This window comes from Alexandromys fortis, unplaced genomic scaffold, assembly GCF_014885135.2.
Source record: "Alexandromys fortis isolate MF-2015 unplaced genomic scaffold, M_Fortis_MF-2015_v1.1 scaffold_31, whole genome shotgun sequence".
NCBI classification, from domain to species: Eukaryota; Metazoa; Chordata; class Mammalia; order Rodentia; family Cricetidae; genus Alexandromys; species Alexandromys fortis.
Genome location: NW_026067974.1, coordinates 12,143,033 through 12,163,976, shown reverse-complemented (window position 1 = coordinate 12,163,976; position 20,944 = coordinate 12,143,033). Strand labels below are relative to the sequence as shown.

The window sequence follows — 20,944 nt, the reverse complement described above, 5'->3', positions numbered from 1 at the left end:
TAGACACGCTAATACTTCTGGGGGCCTGGGGAGACCAGGGAGGGGGGCCATGGTCAGGGAAGTGGGGCCCATGAAACCTCGGTCAGGGAGTGGGGCCCATGAAACCTCAGTCCTACATGAAGAACTAGTTACGGGCAACTAATGAAGGTTGAGAGTGAGTGAAATAGTCTTCTCCTGGGAAGAGCACACCAAGTGGCTATCCAATACCTAATGGTCAGCCCTGAAAACATACATACAAGTACCATACACAGACCGAGCAGGTAGTATTTAGATATTGAGGAGTATCCGTAAATACACATAAACATATATGCACGTAGCAACAGTTAGTAAAAAGTAGAGGCTATAAATTTGAAAGAGAGAAACAGGAGATAAATGGGAGGATTTGGAGGGAAGAAAGGGGACGGGGAAACTGATGACGTAATGATAACCTCCAAAAATAAAAGTCCCATGGGGTGCCCCTGGCGTCTGTGTCGTTTTGGGTCACCCATCATAATTCCTGGAGGGAGGTGGTGGCGGGGTGGGGCAGTGGGGAAGAGGTGGCATTGCCCCCCCTCTCCCCGCCCACCAACCAGGGATCTCCCAGGGACTCTGGAGTGTTCAGAGGCACTAGGGGACCCACTATCCCTGCCTCTCCAAACTGGGAGGAGCCACATGGCGCATGGCGTGTTGTGGGCCCTAAGGAGGGGAGGAGGGTGTGGTTGCCTCTGGAGTAGGAGACAAATCATTAGTAGGTGGATCTGGGTGGGGCTGGGCCTCAGTCCCGAGCCTGGAAACAGAAGGGAGGAAGAAGAGGATTCCACTGGAGGGCGGGGCTGGCAGGTGCGGCTGCTGGCTGGAAGGATGTATTCTGAGGGGTGCCTGGCCAGGGGTGGGCGAGGGTGGGGAACCTGTGAGTGCCTGGATGGCCCAGCCCATCCAACACCTGGCAAGGTGTCTCCAGGTGAGACCAGGGTCTCAGTGTCTGCGTTGGAAGGGGCAGGTGGACCCTAGTGAAGTGGTGACTTTTGGGTCATTTTCTCATCTTCCAAGCCATGGTTCCAGTAGGAGACAAACTAGACGGAACCTTTCTCACTCCCAACTACCGATCTGAACCTTTATCCTTGGTCAGGGGAGGTTCCTTCCACCCCAGCCACGCCAACAATTCTCCAAGCTTTTATTACAGACAAATCTTGATCTAATATAAGATGGGCCTCATCCTAGGGGTTGATCTTGGGGGCGGGGGGGCTACAGGAGCCAAGGTCAGCTGGGCAGATGTGGCATGAGCTCTGCCGACATCGATAGCCTTTGTTAAATGTCCACTGCATCCAGAGCCTGCCATTGGTGGAATGAAGGTGAGCAGGCCAGTGGAAGGAGTCAGCCTTGCCCTGACTCCTGCGCTGAAGACCGAGGCAGGGCCTGCCACAGTTCTCTCTGGAGCCTGCTGGCCTTTTCAGCAATCTTTGGAACAAGGCTGGGAGTCTTGGGTGATTCCAGTCCAGCTTGGGGTCGACTCGCAGGGTTCTGGGGAACGTCCAGTGGTCTCCCATTTTCCCCAGGGACTTCCTCTTGCCTCTGTCTCCACCTGAACTTGGCTTCAGCTACCCCAGTCTGGTGTGAAGGAACCCCTTGGATCTCATCCTCATTCTTGTTCAGCTTCAGTGTGGGCCCAGCTGTTGACAGCTGCGGGGGCAGCAGGGGCCTCTCCCTGCTGGGGCGGAAGGCAGGCCCAGGCAGGAGACTTGCTGGGCCACGGGACTTCTACGGCCTTTAGATGCCTGGATGGGCCTCCTCCTCTGGCAGGGAGGGTGGGAGATGCAGATGTTATGGCTAGGTTGACCCAACCGCTGCCTCTCTGCTACCTCCGTGTTCTCTCAGGTGTTTTTGTGAGGATCTGAGGAAGAAGTTTCGGGTCTTCTCACCTCTGGCCAGGGATGGCCTTGCCTTGCAGTGGGTTGTAGAGAACTCCCTGGGACCCACAGCCATCTTCTGCTGTGTTTATTTTTCCTTCTGTGGATTGGACCTAGGGCCTTATACATGGCAGAGAAATATTCTTCTGAGCCACATCCCAAGCCCCTTTGGCATTTATTTTTAAGCTTTAGATTTTTAAAAAAATTTTATATACATGAATGCCTTCCCTGCCTATATGTTTGTGTGCCACGTATGTGGCTGGTCCTTCGGAGGTTAGAAGAGGGATCGGATCTCTGGAACTAGAGTTGCAGATAGCTGTGGACCACTATGTAGGTCCTGGGAGTTGAACTCAGGCCCTCTGCAAAAGTAACAAGTTCTCTAAACTGCTGAGTCATCTCTCCATCCCCTTATTTTATTTCTTAAAACTTAATCTAGGCCATGTGTGGTGGCACATTCCTTTACATTCGAGAACTTGAGAGGCAGAGACATGTGGATCTCTGTGAGTTTGAGGCCAGTCTGGTCTACAGAATGAGTTCCAGGACAGCCAGGACTATATAGAGAGACCCTGCCTCAAAAAACAAAACAAATAAACAAACAACTCAAAATAAAAATCTAAAAATAAACAATCAACACCAAAAACCCAAAATAAACCAAATAATTCATTTACTTTGTGTGTGTGTGAGTGTGTGGGTGTGTATGTATGTGTATGTGAGTGTGTGTGTGTATGTGAGTGTATGTAAGTGTGTGTGTGAGTGGTTCAAGCCTACCCCAGTGCTTGGAGGTCAGAGGAAGGCCTGCAGGAGTTGGCGTTCTTCTTCTACCTTGTAGGTTCTTGGAACTGAACTCAGGCCGTCTTGCTTGGTGATAAAGGCTTTGACCCAATGAGTCATCTTTCTAGCTTCCCAGTTTTTATTTTTTATTGTTAGACAGTCTCACTGAGTTGCCCAGACTGGCCATGCTCACTCTGTAACCTAGGGGAGACCATGCATTCGCTGTTCTCTTGCCCCTGCTTCTCAAACAGCTCAAACAACAGGCCGGTGCTCCACATCTGGCCGGTGCTCCACATCTGGCCGGTGCTCCACATCTGGCCCGTGCTCCACACCTGGCCCGTGCTCCACACCTGGCTGGTGCTGTCTTGATTTTGCCCATTAGCTGGGTAGGACTGGCTAGCTAGCCTGTCCTTCAGTGCGTGAGGCCTCTCTGCACTGTGAAATTAGAACAAAAACCAAGAAACAGATGTGGCCTAGAAAAGAGTGGCCTGAAACCCGCCATCAGGGACAAACAATGCCACGGGCCCAGTTGGTGTGGTGGTGGTGGTGGTGGTGGGTTTAAGTTGGGGCTTCTGAAGAGAAACAGAGGTCTAGCCGACCATGTTTCTCCAACTAGACCCTTGAACCTGAGTTCTGGGGTCACCCGAGGTAGAAACTGGGGATCCTTCTTTCCTCCTAAGATCTTTGAAGGAATGTGGAGAGATGGTTTTAGCCAGGATTTGAGAAAGCTGAAGGCTGGGTGGGCTTGGGGCTGGAGTCCAGGTTGGAGGGACAGGGTGACCTCCCACCCACTGCCCGGCAGCTGAGAGAAAGCAGAGGAGCAGGAAGCCTGGGGAGGGGCTGCAGGGAGAGGTCTGACGGGCAAGGTCATCCGCAACTTGGCAGGCCACTCCCCAGAGTAACCCAGAGAGTGGCCAGAACAGGGGAGTCAGACAGCCCATAGAGGAGAGGGGGTTCTTGGGAGAGTGGCTCTGGCAGGGATGAGGGCGGGCCCCTACTGCAGGCCTTTCCCTGGGAGGGTGGTGGAAGCAGAACCTGTTTCTGGCCCACTCAGGTGAATGTGGGTTTTGTGGGGTTCCTTTCCAACTCCAAGACAGTCTAGATTGCCAGGAAGTCCTTCTTGATGTCTAACCTCATGGCCACCTGACATTCCGCTCTAGTCTTGGTTCTGTGCCTCCCCTACCAATAGCTTCACAGGCCAGGCAGCGACAGGATGAAGCCAGTGCCCTGGCCCTCCCTCCCAGGGAGCTTTTACAGCTCTTCTCCTGGTGTCTGGGGGGGGGGGCATCTTCCCGTGAGAGCCCACCACTTCAAAGCAAGCTAGCCTCTTCCCAGGGGTTCTGGGCCATATGGGAAACTCAGCCCCCTCCCTGTCCCTGAGTGTGGGCAAGGAGCCCAGGCCACCCGTGGGCCTCCCATCTCTGCCTCTGAGCCCGGGGCCTTGGCCACCCCTGGAGGCTCCACATTCAGACAGGCTCTGCACAGACGCCAGTGTCCTGGCAGCGCCTAAATCATTAGCGCCGGTGAGATTAGGCCGCTAATCTCCCTGTTGGGTGGAGTGGGTGCCAGGCTGTGGGACTGTACCACTCCCCTACAGGGGTGGCTGCTGACTCCCAGGACTGGGATGTGGCTCTTCCTTGGGGCATGACTCCCACTCAGGGTCACCCTGGCAACAGGCCTGCTTTTCTGTGGCTTACCCTCCCCTGGTGCTATCTCTGGGAACCCTCTGGGTCGGCATTCCTTAGTTGTGGGGACAAATGGGTGGGGGTGACACCTTCTCTCCGGTTTCAGGCTGTCTCCATCCACGATACCTATTTTCTATTTTGCCACAGCTTTGCCATTGCCAAAAGGCCTCGGGAGATAGTGATGATGATGATGAAGAATTATTACTGTGTGTGCGCACATGCCATGGTGGGCTTGTAGAGGTCAGAGGGCAACTTTGTGGAGTCGGTTCTTCCTGCCTTGATGTGGGTCCTGGGGATTGAACTCAGGTCATCAAGTACAGCAAGAGCCTGTATCCATGGAGCCATCTCATTGACCCTGATTCCCTTCTATAGATGAAGAAGCAGAGATATAGAAATAAAAGCAGATGCTTTTATTTGTGTCCAGGAAATCTGGGTTCTAAAGCTCCCCTTGGCCAGTGGCCATGTCTCTTCTTTCTTAGTCAAGGGGGTCCCTAAGTTTGAGGTTGTATCTTACTTTGAAAGCTTGGAACAGTTTCAAGAAAGCTGGGGGCTCCCTCCACTTAGACTGAGGGGCCCCACTAAGACTATCAGGTACCTGGAGTGAATATCCACGTCTTTCTCCCTAAGATCCTGGAATGCCAGGTGGGGGGCCAGATCAGCTTCCTGGCTCCTGGGCCTGTGGAGCCTTGTTTGAGGCCCTTCCCTGCTCCTGGGCTAGATTCTTTGGACTCCCCCCGCCCCTAAGAATGAGCTCAGCTGCCTAATTGAGGTTGAGGATGGAGGATCACCCTGCCCCGGGGCTGCAGCTCGAATACCATCTTTGTTCTGAAACAGAACAATGGACCACTAAGAGGTCACTGATGCCCAGGCTGGACAGACACAGGAGGGAGCCTCAGGATACGGGGTTGTGTTACACGGGTCAAGACCAAGCCTCAGGCCCTGGGTGGCTGACTAGGACAGAGACAAATTACAAGGCTGGGGTTTTGGCTTGGACTTCAAGGGCCAGGGGCTCAGTCTTCCTTCATCCTGGCTATAAAGAGTAGCCCACGGTCTCCATCCACTCCAGAACCCTGTTACCTGACCTGCAGATACCATGGCTACCGCTACCAGCATCCGCCAGTTTTCAACCTCCAGCTCCGTTAAGGGCCTTTGTGCTCCCGGCGGGGGATTCTCCCGGATGTCCTCTGTCCGTGTTGGGGGTGCTTGCCGGGCTCCCAGCCTCTTGGGAGGTGGTAGCTGCGGCAATATGTCAATCACATCCTCCCGCTTCTCAGCAGGCTTGGGAAGCAGCTATGGTGGCGGCTACACATGCAGCTTGGGTGGGGGCTTTGGCTCCAGCTTTGGTGTGTCAGATGCCCTTCTAGGGGGCGGTGAGAAGGAGACCATGCAGAATCTCAACGACCGCCTGGCCACCTACTTGGACCGGGTGCATGCCCTGGAGGAGGCCAACACTGACCTGGAGGTGAAGATCCGTGACTGGTACAAGAAGCAGGGCCCTGGACCCGCTCGTGACTACAGCTCCTACTTCAAGACCATAGAGGACCTGCGGAACAAGGTGGGACCCCTACTTACCTTCTGCTCTCTACCCAAAGTCCTGACCAGACTCACTCCATCCCCATAGCAGAAGACACCCTCTCCGTCACAGACTTCCATCATTCGTCTCTCCCTTTCTCACATCTCTGGTACTAACCCTGAGCCTGTGGGATGTCCTGGACTGTGTATCCTTTGGGAACTCTCCAAGGGGATGGAGGAGAACTCTTCTCTTCCCAGGGATTTTGTCTGGAGTGGGTGATGGAGGAAGGATGGGGCAGCATCTGGACACTGAAGGCAGCTGAGGGCATTACAGCTAGAGAGAATAGCCTGATAAAGGGTCTGGGAGGTGGGTGGCATCTGACATGGATGCTGAGACACGAGGCTAGGTATTATCTATCCTCTGGAGCTCCTTTCCTGCCGCCTCACCCTTCTCCAGGTAGCCCTCCCCGACGAACGACTTTCTTCGTTCCCAGAATCTTGGTGCTCAGTCTATGCCCTGATTCTTAGGCTGACTTCAGAGTCTGGGTGTTCTCAAGGCTGCGTTAGTTGTGGGTCTCCCTCCCTCTCTCTGCTGGCTACTTTGGGTTCTATTTTTCCACTCAGACTGGAAGCTAACCTGACTGAAGAAGACCTCCTCTCTTCCCCTTACATTCTTTTTTTTCTTGATCTCTAAGAAAATAACTTTGGCGTTCTGCAAATGTGGCTGCTCAGGTCTGAATACAAACACGTTCTGGGAGGGTCTGGGTACCGGATCCTAGTGGAAGGCAGGGAACTGAGGGTTACCGAGAGTCAGGCTGGCCCCAGTCTGGTCCCAGGCAGCTGTGAGGCCAAGCCAGGCTCTGGGGTAGAAAACCAGCCCTACAGCAGCCCACTGAGGGGCTTTGTCTGCTCCTGCCCGGGTCCTCCACCTGGCAGGGGATTCTTGTAATCTTCCTTGGAAGCAGAGCTCCTGGCTGTGCCAGATCAGATACCAGGCTATGTTGGGGCAGCGGGGAACCCAGGGGAGTCCTGGTGAGTCAGTGCTCTGCACTTTGGGGCTAGCTGGCATTTCATCACTATCCTCATAACAGAAGGCCCCCTCCCTTGGGTTTCCATACCACACTCTCAGTGTTGTGGTTAGGCTCCTGGGTACACAGGTGGTGGGACCAGGCCTCCGCAGGTGACAGGTGGTGAGGCAGGAGGATGGAAGAGACCTGACCTTTAGACTCAGCCCAGGTCTCTGCATGGAACTTTGAGCCTGGAGTGGGTCTTGGAGGAGGCTGAGGGTGGCCCTAGACATAGGATGGTTCTGGTGGGACGTCTTCCTCCTGGGTCAGCCTTAAACCACGACAATTTCCCCCTAGCTCCTGCCACCAGGTGAGTTTTCCTTTGCCCTCCTCTCTTCCTTCAACTCCATGACCCTTACTGGGGACCAGCCTTGGGCATTTCCAGCAATACCCACGGCAGCAGTAATAACAAGAAACGAACTTCCTGTATCTTCTCAGGCTCTGCCCTGGCTTTGAGGAGGGGCTGGTCATAACCTCATCAGTCAATTAATTAGTCACATAATTAATTAGACAAATATACCCTGGGGGCTTACTCTGGGCCAGGCACCGTGCCTGGGCCTGGGGAGTCCAAAGAGAACCAGACAGGTATGGCCTTGTTCCCAGGCTGATCTGAGTCCGGTCGGGAGAATCTAATCAAAAAATATTAGTGGAAACTCGGATAAGGTTGTCTCAGAGATGGAGAAGTGCTGGGAGAGAGATGGGGGAGGGGAGATGGCCGGGCCGAGCCTGGAGGTGAAGGCATCTTAGACCCCATGATGGCAGATGGATGCCTGTTTCTCTGTGTCATGGTGTCATGTCCCATCATTTGGGTGTTCAGAGAAGGAGGCCACAGGGACCCTTATGTCCGTCCTATGCAAGGCTGCATGCGGGTGGGGTAGAGCAGAGCCTTCTGGGGCTCTGTGGTAGGTGCTTGCTCATGGGGCTCACCATCACTTCCAGATCCTGGCAGCCACCATTGACAACGCCAGCATCGTGCTGCAGATCGACAATGCTCGCCTGGCGGCCGATGACTTCCGCACCAAGTGAGTCTGTGCCCACTGGCTGTCCCCAGGGAGCTGGTGCTGGGTTCCTGCTCTGCACAGAGCACAAACAGGGTGTGTGGACCATGCCCCCTACTTTCAACCCTGCAGGTACGAGACAGAGCTGAACCTGCGCATGAGTGTGGAGGCCGACATCAACGGCCTGCGCCGGGTGCTGGATGAGCTGACCCTGGCCAGAGCCGACCTGGAGATGCAGATTGAGAGCCTCAAGGAGGAGCTGGCCTACCTGAGGAAGAACCATGAGGAGGTGAGGTCGGCTTTGGAGACATTAGAGAAGCCCGCTGTGGAGCTGGGGCCACAGAACTGCTGATGGCTGGGTCTGTGTACTGGGTCCAGTCCTCATCATCAGTGTCCTCACCAGAGGGTTCCTAGCCTGGTGCTGGCTCAATGAGTCTCCCTCCCAAGAGCCTTCCACTCATCCCTGCAGGCTTGTCTGACTGTGGGGGACAGTTAATTCACTAATGAGTGAATCAGGCTAACACATTGTGCTAATTATTATAATTAATTATAACAAGGTACATTTACCCAGCATTAAAAACTGAGCCACTGCAGTGACTGACAACATGGCTGGGAGACAGAGGCGCTTTGCCCTCCTCTTTTGGCAGCACGGAAGTGGAGGCCCAGAGAGGGTTAGAGACGTGCCCAGCTCTGCACAGTGTCCAGATTGTGTGTCTGTCTGATTTGTATCCATCCACCTGTAGGTTCGACCCCCACATCTCCGCTACTCCCCACACCCTGATTCCTTTTTCTCGAGACTTCTGAGCTTTATGTCCCCAGAGTGCAGTTCAAGAAAGGAAACCAAAGACCCCACTTGGGCTCAGGCAACCGACTGGTCCTGCCTTTGTGGTTTTCTTCCCAGTTCCACACTGCAGGTTCTGGATGGGGAGTGCCTGATTCCCAAGGGCAGGACACCCAGAAAGGACACCCTTAACTTTGGGGCCAAGTGCAAAAGTGTTTCTTTTCACCAGACCAACATCGCTTAGCAGGGTCTTACTTGGACTGATGCCACTATAGGGTGGCTAACCCCTTGCTTATGTCATAGGTTTGATAGCTAAGGGACAAGGCCAGGGGCCAGGGAATAGGACTAGGTTGCCTTCTCTTCCCTTACCCTTCACTGGAAAAATACATTCCCCTCTCTCTCTCTTTCTCTTTTAAAGATTTATTTATTTATTATGTATACAACATTCTGCCTCCATGTATGCCCATACGCCAGAAAAGGGTACCAGATCTCATTACATATGGCTGTGAGCCACGATGTGGTTGCTGGGAATTGAACTCAGGACCTCTGGAAGAGCAGCCAGTGCTCTTAACCACTGAGCCATCTCTCCTGCCCCGAAATACATTTCTCTTATTTCACACAAATTGGAAAGCAGGTGCTAGGCATCCTTGTGTCATTGTGTGTGGTGGGAGACTGATGGAAGCCACAGCCCCCTGAGTACGAGGCAAGTTGTCTGTCTGTATCTTTACATGGGAGCTGCTGGCCTGGCTATCTGCTTGTTTCCCTGAGGACCAGGGTCTCTTCCCAGAATGGCCTTGGGTGACCCCCTGCTGTCCTCTCTGCCCAGGAAATGAACGCCCTTCGTGGCCAGGTGGGCGGGGACGTCAGCGTGGAGATGGACGCGGCACCCGGTGTGGACCTGAGCCGCATCCTGAATGAGATGCGTGACCAGTACGAGAAGATGGCGGAGAAGAACCGCAAGGATGCCGAGGACTGGTTCTTCACCAAGGTGGGTGGCTGTGTGGGGCAGGTGTGCTCATGTGTGGCTGCACACACGACCTGCTGAAATGGGCTGGGTCACTTCAGACTCTTTGGAAACCACTTGGACCAATGTTCAGGTTTCCAGGTAAACGTGAGTCCTGGAGAAGCTCAGACCCACAAGGTGCTCCCCTGTGGCTCCGGCTGTTGCCTGGGGAACTGATCCAGGCCACCCAACCTGGCTCAGGCTCCACCCACCACAGGTGTTTGCTGCATGGGTGTTCTTGGATATGTAGGTCATGCCTTGGCTAAATACTGAATGAACATCTGTGGGTTCTGGGGACAGTCACTAGCACACCAATAATCTCCAGTGCCTGCTTTGGGGTGTTGTGGTTCAGCAGGGTCCCTGGCAGGTGCTAGGTCCACAGCACGTGTCCCTTGTGGGCACAAAGGGGCTCTGGCATGAGGCCAGGGAGGGGTAGTTCTGGGAGGATAAGATTTAGGAACAATTCCTATCCTCTGTCCCCTCTGAAAACCTTCTTCAGTCCCTATGCTCACCCTGCTTTCCAGACGGAGGAGCTGAACCGTGAGGTGGCCACTAACACGGAGGCCCTGCAGAGCAGCCGGACGGAGATCACGGAGCTCCGCCGCTCTGTGCAGAACCTGGAGATTGAGCTGCAGTCCCAGCTCAGCATGGTGGGCCACCATCCCTGTCCTGCCTGGTCCTTGTCACTTCTGTTGAGCCTTGCCACATAGAACGCCCACTGGGAGAACCAGAAACAACCTGTTCAGTCCATCCCATGGGACCCTCTGCCCTAGTTACCGCCTAACTGTCCTGGAAACACCCCGGGTGGGACCCCTCTCTGGGTGTCTTCTGAGGGGAAGGGTTCAGCTCTTGTCTCATTGGGGGCCGCAGAAAGCATCACTGGAGAACAGCCTGGCAGAGACAGAGGCACGCTATGGAGCTCAGCTGGCGCAGCTGCAGGGCCTCATCAGCAGCGTGGAGCAGCAGCTGTGTGAGCTGCGCTGTGACATGGAGCGGCAGAACCATGAGTACCAGCAGCTGCTGGACGTGAAGACCCGGCTGGAGCAGGAGATCGCCACTTACCGCCGCCTACTGGAAGGAGAGGACACCCAGTGAGTGGGGCTCTAGGAGCCTACCAGGCTGGGCTGGACACGGCTTTGTCCAAGGGATGTCAACAGTTAGATGCGAATGTGGAGGTGTGCAGGGGTGAAACGGGAGGGGTGTGGTCCTGACCAGGAGGGCTGTCATCAGATGCCTACAGTCAACGTGTAGGCTAGGTCTTGTGGGCCACGGGGAGCCACGGAGTGACGCTGAGCAGAACAATGGCCACCTAGATCTTTGGGAATATTTGCTTTGGCTGTAGAGGGAGACATGGGCCAGAGTGGAGGAGGAGCGACGTCAGGAGGCCGGGGCAGGGGGTCTGGCCAGCTGACAGTCTTGAGAGCTAGGGGTGGGGGTTGTACAGATGGAAGAGAGGTCTCCTTAAAAACAGCATTATGGGATGCCCAAGTGTGTGTGAGTATGGCTCACAGTTTTTATTCAGTAAACGCTAAGAGAGTGTGTGGAAGAGTGGGAAGCTTTGGCCCTGGGTTTCTGGTTTGGATGACTGGTCTGGTGTGGTTGGTGATGTCATTAGCCAAGTCAAGGTGAGGTGCAGGGCAAGTGACACTTTGATTTAGAGTTGGGAATGCTGATCAAAGTCTCCGTGGGAAGCCAAGCACGTCCTGGGGTCTCCGGGCTTAGTACACATCCTAGCTTTTCTTTCCCAATGATGGTGAATTTTTGTCTACTGTCTAATCAGTCTCTCTTGCCGTAAATGGAGGCTTTGGAACCTGTCCTGGAACTAGCTCTTATAGACCAGGCTGGCCTCGAACTCACAGAGATCCTCCTGCCTCTGCTTCCCGAGTGCTGGGATTAAAGACATGAGCCACCATGGCCCAGGTTTAAATGGAGTCTTATTGGGCCCTTCAGGATATGGAAAATCCAGTGGTTCAGCGTCTCCTTGTAAATCCTGGTCTAGTGGCCACAATATAGCCACAAAGTGCCCTTGGCTACTTCTTTTCTCCTTCCTGTTTTGAAGAACTTGTGGCATTTGGTCCTTGGCTTGTGTTGCTCTCTGTGAACTCCTAGCTATGATTTCTCAATTTGTGGGATACCGCTCACTCTCCTTGGGCCTCCCCAACTGCTGCTCCCTCTCAGCAGGGCTCCCAAGGGCCCTTCTGGCTTGTGGCACCTCCAGACTCACAAGTCCTTTCTCCTTGCAGCCTGGCTACTCAGTACTCTTCATCCATGGCCTCGCAGCCCTCCCGGGAAGGTAAAACTCTACTCTGTCTTGTGTACGGGACATTCGGGGAGATTAAGGGTGTTACAGACCAGGAGGCAGGTTTGGTAGTGGGTCTTGCCTGAGGCTCCCTATGCCCCCTCCTCTGCCATCTGTAGGCATGGTGACCAGCCGCCAGGTACGCACTATTGTGGAAGAAGTCCAGGATGGCAAGGTGGTCTCCTCCCGTGAGCAGGTGCACCGCTCGACCCACTGAGGAGCCTTTCTGCATGTGACAGCCCAGCCTCGGGGGCGGAGGCTGCAGCTCCCTGCATCTATTGCCGTGCCTGAGCTCCCATGAGCTAGCTGTTGCCCTCTGTGTTTGCTTTGTGCTCCCCTTACAGAGGGCCCCTGGGGTTAACCCCAGGAACCGCTAATAAAGCTTTGAAGAAGCCTGATCCTTGAACTCGTCACTTGTCTCGTCACCGGCTCAGGCAGTGTGGGCTGAGGGGCTGAGGCAGGTTCACTAAGCGTCTGGTATTGCTTATCCTCTGCCTACTTTGCTATGCCCACTTCATCCAGGCCTGGGGAGCCTTGGAAGTCAAGAAGGGAGGAGGTGGGAGGATTGAGGGTGGAGGTATGGAACATCCTGTTTCTAAGAATCTGCCTCTAGGCTTGTTTCCTGCTGCCGGTCCCTTGGAGGGCCTACAGACTTTCTGGGTACCACACCTGTTAGAGGACACCTGCATCAAAACAAAGGGACAGGGTCTGGGTGGGAAAGGTGACTTTCCCAGAGTGGTCGAGGGCCTTGATGGATGAGGGGGTGGCCAGTCTGGCAGTCTCAAAGCCAGCCCAAGAAGCCAGACCGGCTCTACCTGGCTCCCTGGGGGTGTGTGTGGGGTGGGGCAGTCTAGTTGTGTGAGTGTGGGGGGCATCTTGTTTGCTTTGGTGGCTTGGCAGCTTCTGGGCTATTGGGGAAATCCCTCCCAGCTGCTGATGGGGGCTGTCTAGACCTGTCTGGGAGGAGGGACCCATTAGCAGCCTGAAACAAGACCATGTTCCACCCAGCAGGCCTCCCAGGACCCTGGGACCTAGGGCTGGGCTTAGGATGGTAGGTGGGGCTAGGTGGAGCCTTGGGGTGGGTCCTGTGGCCCACTCTGGGGAATCATGTTATGGTCTTTATTGTTGGGGACCTGCCTAGGGTGGGGTGGGATAAGAGCATCGAGTAGGGATATCGTTTAGTTTTTCTCCTGTCTGGGACCTCAGTTGTCCCATCCTCCTAGATCTCTCAGGAGACAGGAGGGTAAGGAATATGGAAGGACACAACCCCTTCATGGTTCCACAGACTCCCTTTACTAATGCCCCATCCCCACACATAGCTGTTTTCTCCTGAACCTTTAGCTGAGCTCTCTTCTCCCCACCTAGTCCTGGAAGTTGTCCTGTAGGAAGGAAGTGGGGAAACGTCTAGAAGAGAGGTCTAGGCTTCCTAGGGGACCCAGGGATGGGGACCATTTCAGAAAACTAGTCAGGGGAGGCCTCATCCCAGGATGTGTCCCTAGGTGTTGGGGCTGCTTAGAAGAGTGGCTTGGGTTGGGGGTGCTGGAGCTGAATGAAGAGCAAGGAAGCCAGCCCACTGCTTGAATGAGCTGGGCCTGTTTGGACACCGCATTCCTTGCTAAGCTCCAGTTTCCTGCCTGGCTTGGCTACTGGAGTCTTGAGGTTGTTTCTGTGTTGTGTGGTCGGCCTGGTGGGCTTAGATCTCGAGTCAGGATGGGTAACCGGTCTTTCTGACTCCCCAGTTCCCGGACCCAGGCTTTTCACATATGTGGGGTGGCACGTTGAGAAGGGAAGCCACCTTCGGTGTGTTTGTGGGGGTGCCAACTCCCCACCTCATTTTCCCATCAAGCTGGGGTGGCAGCTGCCTGGGAGGGCTGAGGGGAGGTGACGTCGTCAGCTCCTCTTGTCCGTATTAGGTCATGGGAAAGCGTAGCTGGAGGGCCTGCCTGAATCACAGGTGACAGGCCCGAGACCAGAGACACACGCATGCGATCACGACACCTAGCACAGGGTTTGATGAAATGAGGCAGAGCCCCAGTGGTGGGAGGGGAGGGGGCCCGTAGCCACCTGGGAGCTGGCGGGTGGCCAGTGGTGATGAAAGCCCAGGGGAATGGAAACAGCAGAGAGCCTGTTGTAATCGCTACGCCCACTGGCTGCCCTATAAAGGAAGCGGGCGAGCCCCAGCGCAGCACGCACCTTGGCGCCTCTCTTCCTCCCAAGCCCTCCAGCTCCACATCCGTTGCCTGCTGCCACCATGACCACCACCATCCGCCAGTTCACCTCCTCCAGCTCCATCAAGGGCTCCTCTGGCCTGGGTGGCGGCTCATCCCGCGCCTCCTGCCGACTGTCCGGCAGCCTGGGTGCAGGCTCCTGCAGGCTGGGGTCAGCTAGTGGCCTGGCCAGTGCCCTTGGGAGCAACAGTTACTCCAGCTGCTACAGCTTCGGCACTGGCAGTGGCTATGGGGGCAGCTTTGGGGGTATCGACGGGCTGCTGGCTGGAGGGGAGAAGGCCACCATGCAGAACCTCAACGACAGGCTGGCCTCTTACCTGGACAAGGTGCGTGCCCTGGAGGAGGCCAACACGGAGCTGGAGGTGAAGATCCGCGACTGGTACCAGAAGCAGGCCCCAGGGCCAGCCCGCGACTACAGCTCCTATTTCGACACTATCGAGGATCTGAAGAACAAGGTAGGGTTGCAGGCAGGAGGGCCATAAACCACCCGTCTCCTGCCCTCATCAAGGCCTGGAGTTCACAGGGGCTGCCATAGGGCTGCTAGACTCTGGTTTGGCATCTAGGAGCTTGTGTGACCAACGTCCTCCCTTGTGGGGCAGTTGACTGGGCCAGGAGCAAGCTGGCATCATGGGTCTCTTTTGGGGTGTCTGTTTCCTTCTCGGGCAGTCCTGAGGCCTCGTGTCAGTGATGTCTAGGCCACGAGGGCATAGGGGGAGGGCTGGTTCCATAGAGTGGAGCTGGATTTGTGATGTGGGGGCGGTCTGAGAATGTGCTCCACAGCAATCCCAAGGGAGGAAGCAGGAGGGGGTGGGGCACGAGACTCTCATGGGAAATGTTTCAGGGGATTTTTCTTTGCTGGCGTCCTTGGTTTTCCTTTGTCCTTTTGTCCCTCAAGATGATGGCTCAGCAATTTCCAAAGTGGGGCTGAGAACCTGAGCCCAGATTTACCAGGGTTAGTGATTTCTGGTGGGGGTTCCTGCTGGCTAGGGAGGGCTAGCTCCTCTAGCCACCTTTTTAGGGACGCTCCCAGTGATGCTTTCTGGGGTGCAGAAAAATAGGGGGTTCCTTACAGTCACACCATGCTTTCTGGAGTTCAGGGACAGCTTTTGCCCTGAGGCTGTTCCAACACTCTTCAGCTCTGTTCACCCCCAGCCGGAGGCCCCTTCAGGTCTCAGTCAGGCTGGCATAGAGGAGGGTCTGTATGAGTGGGCAAGCGCTAGGGTCAGGTTTCATGTTTTAGCTCACTGGACTTCCTGCCAACAAGGGCAAGCCTGCGTAGGGAGTGGGTGGCAGAGAGACGGGTTTTCTCTGAAGGCAGTGAATCCCAGCCTCCAGTCAGGAAGCCTGGCTCAGAACATGGGCCTGGGTTGAGCCACTCTAAACTCAATGACCTAATGGTTTGCCATCTCCTCAGATCCTTGTGGCCACTGTGGACAATGCCAGCACCCTGCTGCAGATTGACAATGCCCGTCTGGCAGCTGATGACTTCCGCACCAAGTGAGTCCCAACCAGAGGGTTACGAGCTGATGGGGGAATCTGGGGTACCTTTCCTCATCCTGACTTCCCAGAAGACAGGGGTGAGAGGTCCTGGGATCTGGGAGCTGACCCCATAGTTGGATGAGCAGAGACAGCAACTTGGGTTGGGAGAGGATGGGGAGGAGAGTTAGGAAGCCAGTAGAGGTCTTGCCTTGTGGTGGTCCCTGGCTCAGGGTTGCAACTTGCTTGCAAGTTCGTTCCAGTCTTGGATTCTCCCTTATATGGCCTTCCAGCTCTGGCACAGGGAAGGCAGGGGATGACACCAGGTGTCATACCTGTGTGTTAGAGTAGCCTGGCCTGAAGTCTCTGGTTCTCACTGCAGGTTTGAGACGGAGCAGGCCCTGCGCATGAGTGTGGAGGCCGACACCAATGGCCTGCGCCGGGTGCTGGATGAGCTGACGCTGGCCAGAGCCGACCTGGAGATGCAGGTCGAGACTCTCAAGGAGGAGCTGGCCTACCTGAAGAAGAACCACGAGGAGGTGAGGGGGCAGGGTCAGCAGGTCAGAGAAGATGAGGAGTAGGTGGCAGAGCCCTGGGGCTCGGCTGCGGTTGAGGGTGTGGGAGAGAGGTCTTGTCAGGTTTAGTCATCCTATAGGGTTGCCCTGTGGAGCCCTGGTTTCTGTGGTCCAGAGCTTCCATGTATCCTTGCATCTTAGGGACCTCTTGGGCCTCATAGAGGCCTCCTTGCCTGTCCTTGTCTCGCTCTCAATGACGTTAGAGGAGGGAGATGCGCAGATGCTTGTTATAGTTCCAACTGTTAAACCTGGGCTCCACACAGGCGTTTGGAGATCGGAAGGAAAGTTTTGGGGGGACAAAGACCTCGAATCAGATGTCCCTGGAGAGCCCTAGTTTAACGAGGGAGGCATAGTCTGATGGTAGGGGTAGCGTCCATGCAGAATACACACACACACACACACACACATGCACACACACACACACACACACACACACACACACGCATATCCATAGGAAAGTCAGAGGGAAGAAGCTGGGCAGATCAAAAGGTCTTGGAGAAGGGACCCAGACCTAGGTGTGGGCTAGGAAGGCTTGGGAACGTAGGACCAACACCTTCACCCCCTCTTCTACTAGGAGATGAACGCTCTGAGAGGCCAGGTGGGCGGTGAAATCAATGTGGAGATGGACGCAGCTCCTGGTGTGGACCTGAGCCGCATCCTGTCAGAGATGCGTGATCAGTACGAGAAGATGGCAGAGAAGAACCGTAAAGATGCTGAAGACTGGTTCTTCAGCAAGGTGAGAGCTGTTGCAGACCAGACAGGTCACAGGGGCCTGTGCCCCAACAGTAGCATGACATCTTAGGGGTTCCCTACCATGGTCAGACTGTATGAACTCTACAGAGTCAGGAACGCTCATTGCATCAGCAGAGCTGGTTTAATCTAGTCAGTCACCTGGGGGATGAGTGGGAGGTGCCTCGTGGAATCAAGGGATAAGGGTAAAGGCCTTGGGAATTTCCACCTTCACTTAAGAAGCCCGGAATCAGCACCAGAGGCTGGGCTACATGTCCTGGCTGGTTCTTAAATGTCCTATTCTATTGCCTCCTGCTTGTAGAGATTAAGCATAATGTTTCAATGACATGTTTCAGGGCTTGGGATGTGAGGAGCTTGGTAACAAGACCGATATAGACCCAGGGGAGGTCAGGAAGGTGTTCACAGCTAAGATGTGGGATGTGAATAGATCCAGAGTGCTTGTCTGGGCTCTGGGCTGAGCATATTGGGGGGGGGGGCGCAGGGGACATCTGCCTAGGGGAAGGGTCCAGCCTCATCCTTCTAGTCCTGTGTCCCGTTTTCAGACCGAGGAGCTGAACCGCGAGGTGGCCACCAACAGCGAGCTGGTACAGAGCGGCAAGAGCGAGATCTCTGAGCTCCGACGCACCATGCAGGCCCTGGAGATCGAGCTGCAGTCCCAGCTCAGCATGGTAGGGTTGCGGCTGCTATACACCGGGATGGGTCCAGCCCCTGGGACAGGGATGGGTCCAGCCCCTGGGAGGCAGTTCTGCCGATCTCACTGACCATCACCGGCTCTCCTGCAGAAAGCATCCCTGGAGGGCAGCCTGGCTGAGACAGAGAACCGCTACTGCGTGCAGCTGTCCCAGATCCAGGGGCTGATCAGCAGCGTGGAGGAGCAGCTGGGTCAGCTGCGCTGCGAGATGGAGCAGCAGAATCAGGAGTACAAGATCCTGCTGGACGTGAAGACGCGCCTGGAGCAGGAGATCGCCACTTACCGTCGCCTGCTGGAGGGAGAGGATGCCCAGTGAGTAGAGGCCACAGGATTGGGGTCTTAGGGATGAGGAAGGGACTCTCAGACTTCATCTGATCTCTCTCTCGTGTTTTCTCTTTTCAGCCTTTCGTACAAGCCGAAAGAACGTAAGGATCTTGGTGACTGAAAGCTGGGGTGGGGGGATGCACTGGGCAGGAAAGCTGCTTACACATCGCTGAGCCAGGGTCCCTAAGGGGTTTCAGGGAATGATGGCTAATCCCCAGTAGGCACAGGAGGAATGAACCTTCTGGGGCTCAGAATTGATGCTCAGGGGAAAGAGATGAGGGAGAAAGGCTGGTCAGATGAGAGCATGGAGAGAGGACCGGTTACCCTGGAGATGACAGTGACCAGTAGACCTCATCTGATGGATGGAGAGGACCTCTTTGTTCCTGGTACCCTATAGATGGGCCAGAGCAGTTTTGTCTCTGTGATGGGAGGTAGAGCTATGTTCCATGACCTGTAGATCTCAGTCTCCTGGAAGGAATAGCGTCTTAATTCTGGGGGCTTCTAGTCTGACAGAGATGATGAGCCCCTGGATTTTTTTCTTGGGCATCTCCATGTGGCGGAGGAGACGGGAACATAGTCCAAGCACTGGAGACTACGAAGGAGTGGATAGAGGACTCATTTCACGCAGCGCCCAGTCTACCTAGCTGCTCCCTTAAAGGACAAAGTGGTTCAGAACCAAATAGCCTGTCCAGGCAAGCGCAGCTCACACAGGGACCCCGGCAGAGTGCAGGGTGCAAAGGAAGCAAGTGAGGGCAGGAGGGGGTGCATGCAGTGTGGGGCTGAGAGGTGAACGGAGACTTTGCAGTATCTGGGAGAGGACTGGGATAGGATGCTGGCTTCCATTCAGGGGACCAAGGGCCAAGAGTGGCTTTCCTCCCTGCCCACGGCCCGAATGTCTGTTTCTCTTGTAGCCGTGACCACCCGCCAGGTGCGTACCATTGTGGAAGAGGTCCAGGATGGCAAGGTCATCTCATCCCGGGAGCAGGTCCACCAGACCACCCGCTAAAGACTCAGCTCCGTCTGGACAGCTCCTCGAGGCCAGCCAGAGAGAGGCAGCTTCCCTCTCTGCTTGGTAGCCCGTAGCCTCCTCCAGCCTCAGTCTCCTGCTTCAGCCTCACGCCCCTGCTTGATGCCATTAAAGCTTGTTGATCTGATGTGAACTGTGTCCTTTGTTCTGAGCACTGAAATGACCATGATGACACTGGTGTGTGTATATGTAATAAAAAGTCATCATTATTCTTGCAGATGAAGGTCATGGGTCAGCTTAGACTGGCAAAGGAATGCTTAGCCTGTTTTGCACCCCACGAGGTCATCTCCCCCTGGTGGGATGGATAGTTCAGGTCAAGTCAGCCCTGGAGTAGAGGCAGTGCATCACCGGTGGCTCCAGGTAGTCTTTTGTTCCGTAAGCAGTCTCATGACCTCGGGCACTCACACAGTTCCGACCTTCCGAGCAGTCTCGTTTCTCACCCATAAATGGACCAGAAGATCTCAGGTACAAAAGCCTGATTCCCCAGGGATGACTCATCCAATCTGGCTCCTCCCTGAGAGAGGAGGTGGGCCAGGATGGGGAGAGGCACACCTACCCATGTGGGTAGGGTAGGTGGGTTGAGGGCTAGGGTCCTGTGAGAGTCTCATGAACCCACAAGAGGAGCTTTCACGGCCTTACTTTGGGGATGAGTAGGAGGCCTCTGCTTCTTGGAAAAGGCAGGTTCCTGCAGGGATGGAAGGAAGAACGGGCTCTTTCTTTCAGTGTCTCCTCACGTGAGCAGTCAGTCAAGGACAGGGTGAGCTGGGGCCTTGTGTAGGGCTACGACAGAGAGCATTAACTCTCTCCCTGGGGGTCGGTAGCCTTGATTCCTCACCTGGAGTGAAGGTGAGGGAGGGAATCTGAGTCCTGGGATATAGAGGAAGGATGGTTTCTCTGCCACACCTGTGCTTTGGACCCCCTGAGTGTCAGACCAGATTCATTCTGGTGGCAGTTGTGAGCAACAGACTCAGGCACATCTTTGGTCCCTAGATGTCTTCTTTGGAATAAAATCTGGAAGCCATTGAGCAAGGCAGCTGCTTTCCTGGTTGTCTTCAAGGACTGGGGGTGGCAGAAGAAGGGGGACCCTGTCTAAATTCAATACAGGGATTTGGGAGTGGGGAATCTTGAACCAGAACCAGAGATACCTTCTCCTTCCCAGAGGCAGGCGGTGAGAGTGGAACCTAAGGGCAAAGGCACTGGAGGGGTCACAGTGCCAGAGGCCTGATGTGGTGGGAGCTTGAGGCCAGAGGAGGCTGGCGTGGAACAGCTGGAGGCAGTGGCAAGAGCGCCAGCTGCTGGCGTGTGAGGACTTTGGGGAGGTCACAGGCCCTTCCTAGGGTGACGTGCGAGGTCAGGGAGTGGTGCTGATGCTGATGATGTGGGAATGACGAGGGGATGCTGCACCAGCATCCGGGAGACTCAACGCTGCCCAGGCTCTGTGCCCTCAAGCTGGCACTTCTCAGCTGCCTGCCAGCAGGGACAGTTTGGATGGAGGGCAGGAGAGGAGCATGTTGCCCCAGTCCCTGCTGTACATCCGTCCATAACCAGGAGAACCAGCCTGAGCCAGGATGGCTCACTCTGGAGGAGTCCCAGAAAGCAGGGAGAATTTGGGGAGAGGTGCCCCACTGTGTGGATAGGGACTCCGAGGCTCTGACAAGTCGTGACTCAGCTCTTTTCCTGGTGACTGACTTACCAGGAGAGGACACAGGGAGGGCGGAGCGGATCCCACTCTGTTCCAGGAAGAGAGCATGGCTCCACCTCCTACCTTCCCTCAGCTGTGAAGCACAAAGGGTTTTCCCCTTCTGGAGACTCTGGGGATTTGCTCTCGCTGGTATGAGGAGGAGTCAGTGTGGGGAGGACAGAAGACAGTC

General features: G+C 55.2%; 2 protein-coding genes across 3 annotated transcripts; both read left to right on the top strand.

Annotated features, from left to right (window-relative positions):
* The first annotated feature begins 5,435 nt into the window (after positions 1-5,435).
* Positions 5,436-12,266, top strand: LOC126510271 (keratin, type I cytoskeletal 42). The gene is made up of 8 exons (XM_050156774.1): positions 5,436-5,897; positions 7,861-7,943; positions 8,052-8,208; positions 9,527-9,688; positions 10,228-10,353; positions 10,574-10,794; positions 11,947-11,996; positions 12,122-12,266. The coding sequence occupies exons 1-8, from the start codon at positions 5,436-5,438 to the stop codon at positions 12,217-12,219; spliced, it is 1,359 nt and encodes a 452-aa protein (XP_050012731.1). The 3' UTR covers positions 12,220-12,266.
* A 1,940-nt stretch (positions 12,267-14,206) lies between these two features.
* Krt17 (keratin 17) lies at positions 14,207-19,200 on the top strand. 2 transcript variants are annotated; one of them, XM_050156773.1, is made up of 9 exons: positions 14,459-14,531; positions 14,576-14,685; positions 15,645-15,727; positions 16,089-16,245; positions 16,856-17,017; positions 17,574-17,699; positions 17,814-18,034; positions 18,125-18,147; positions 18,958-19,200. In XM_050156773.1, the coding sequence occupies exons 1-9, from the start codon at positions 14,459-14,461 to the stop codon at positions 19,050-19,052; spliced, it is 1,050 nt and encodes a 349-aa protein (XP_050012730.1). In that variant the 3' UTR covers positions 19,053-19,200. The 2 variants fall into 2 exon arrangements, with proteins under 2 accessions (XP_050012729.1, XP_050012730.1); XM_050156772.1 differs by having other exon boundaries at positions 14,207-14,685.
* Positions 19,201-20,944: the final 1,744 nt, after the last annotated feature.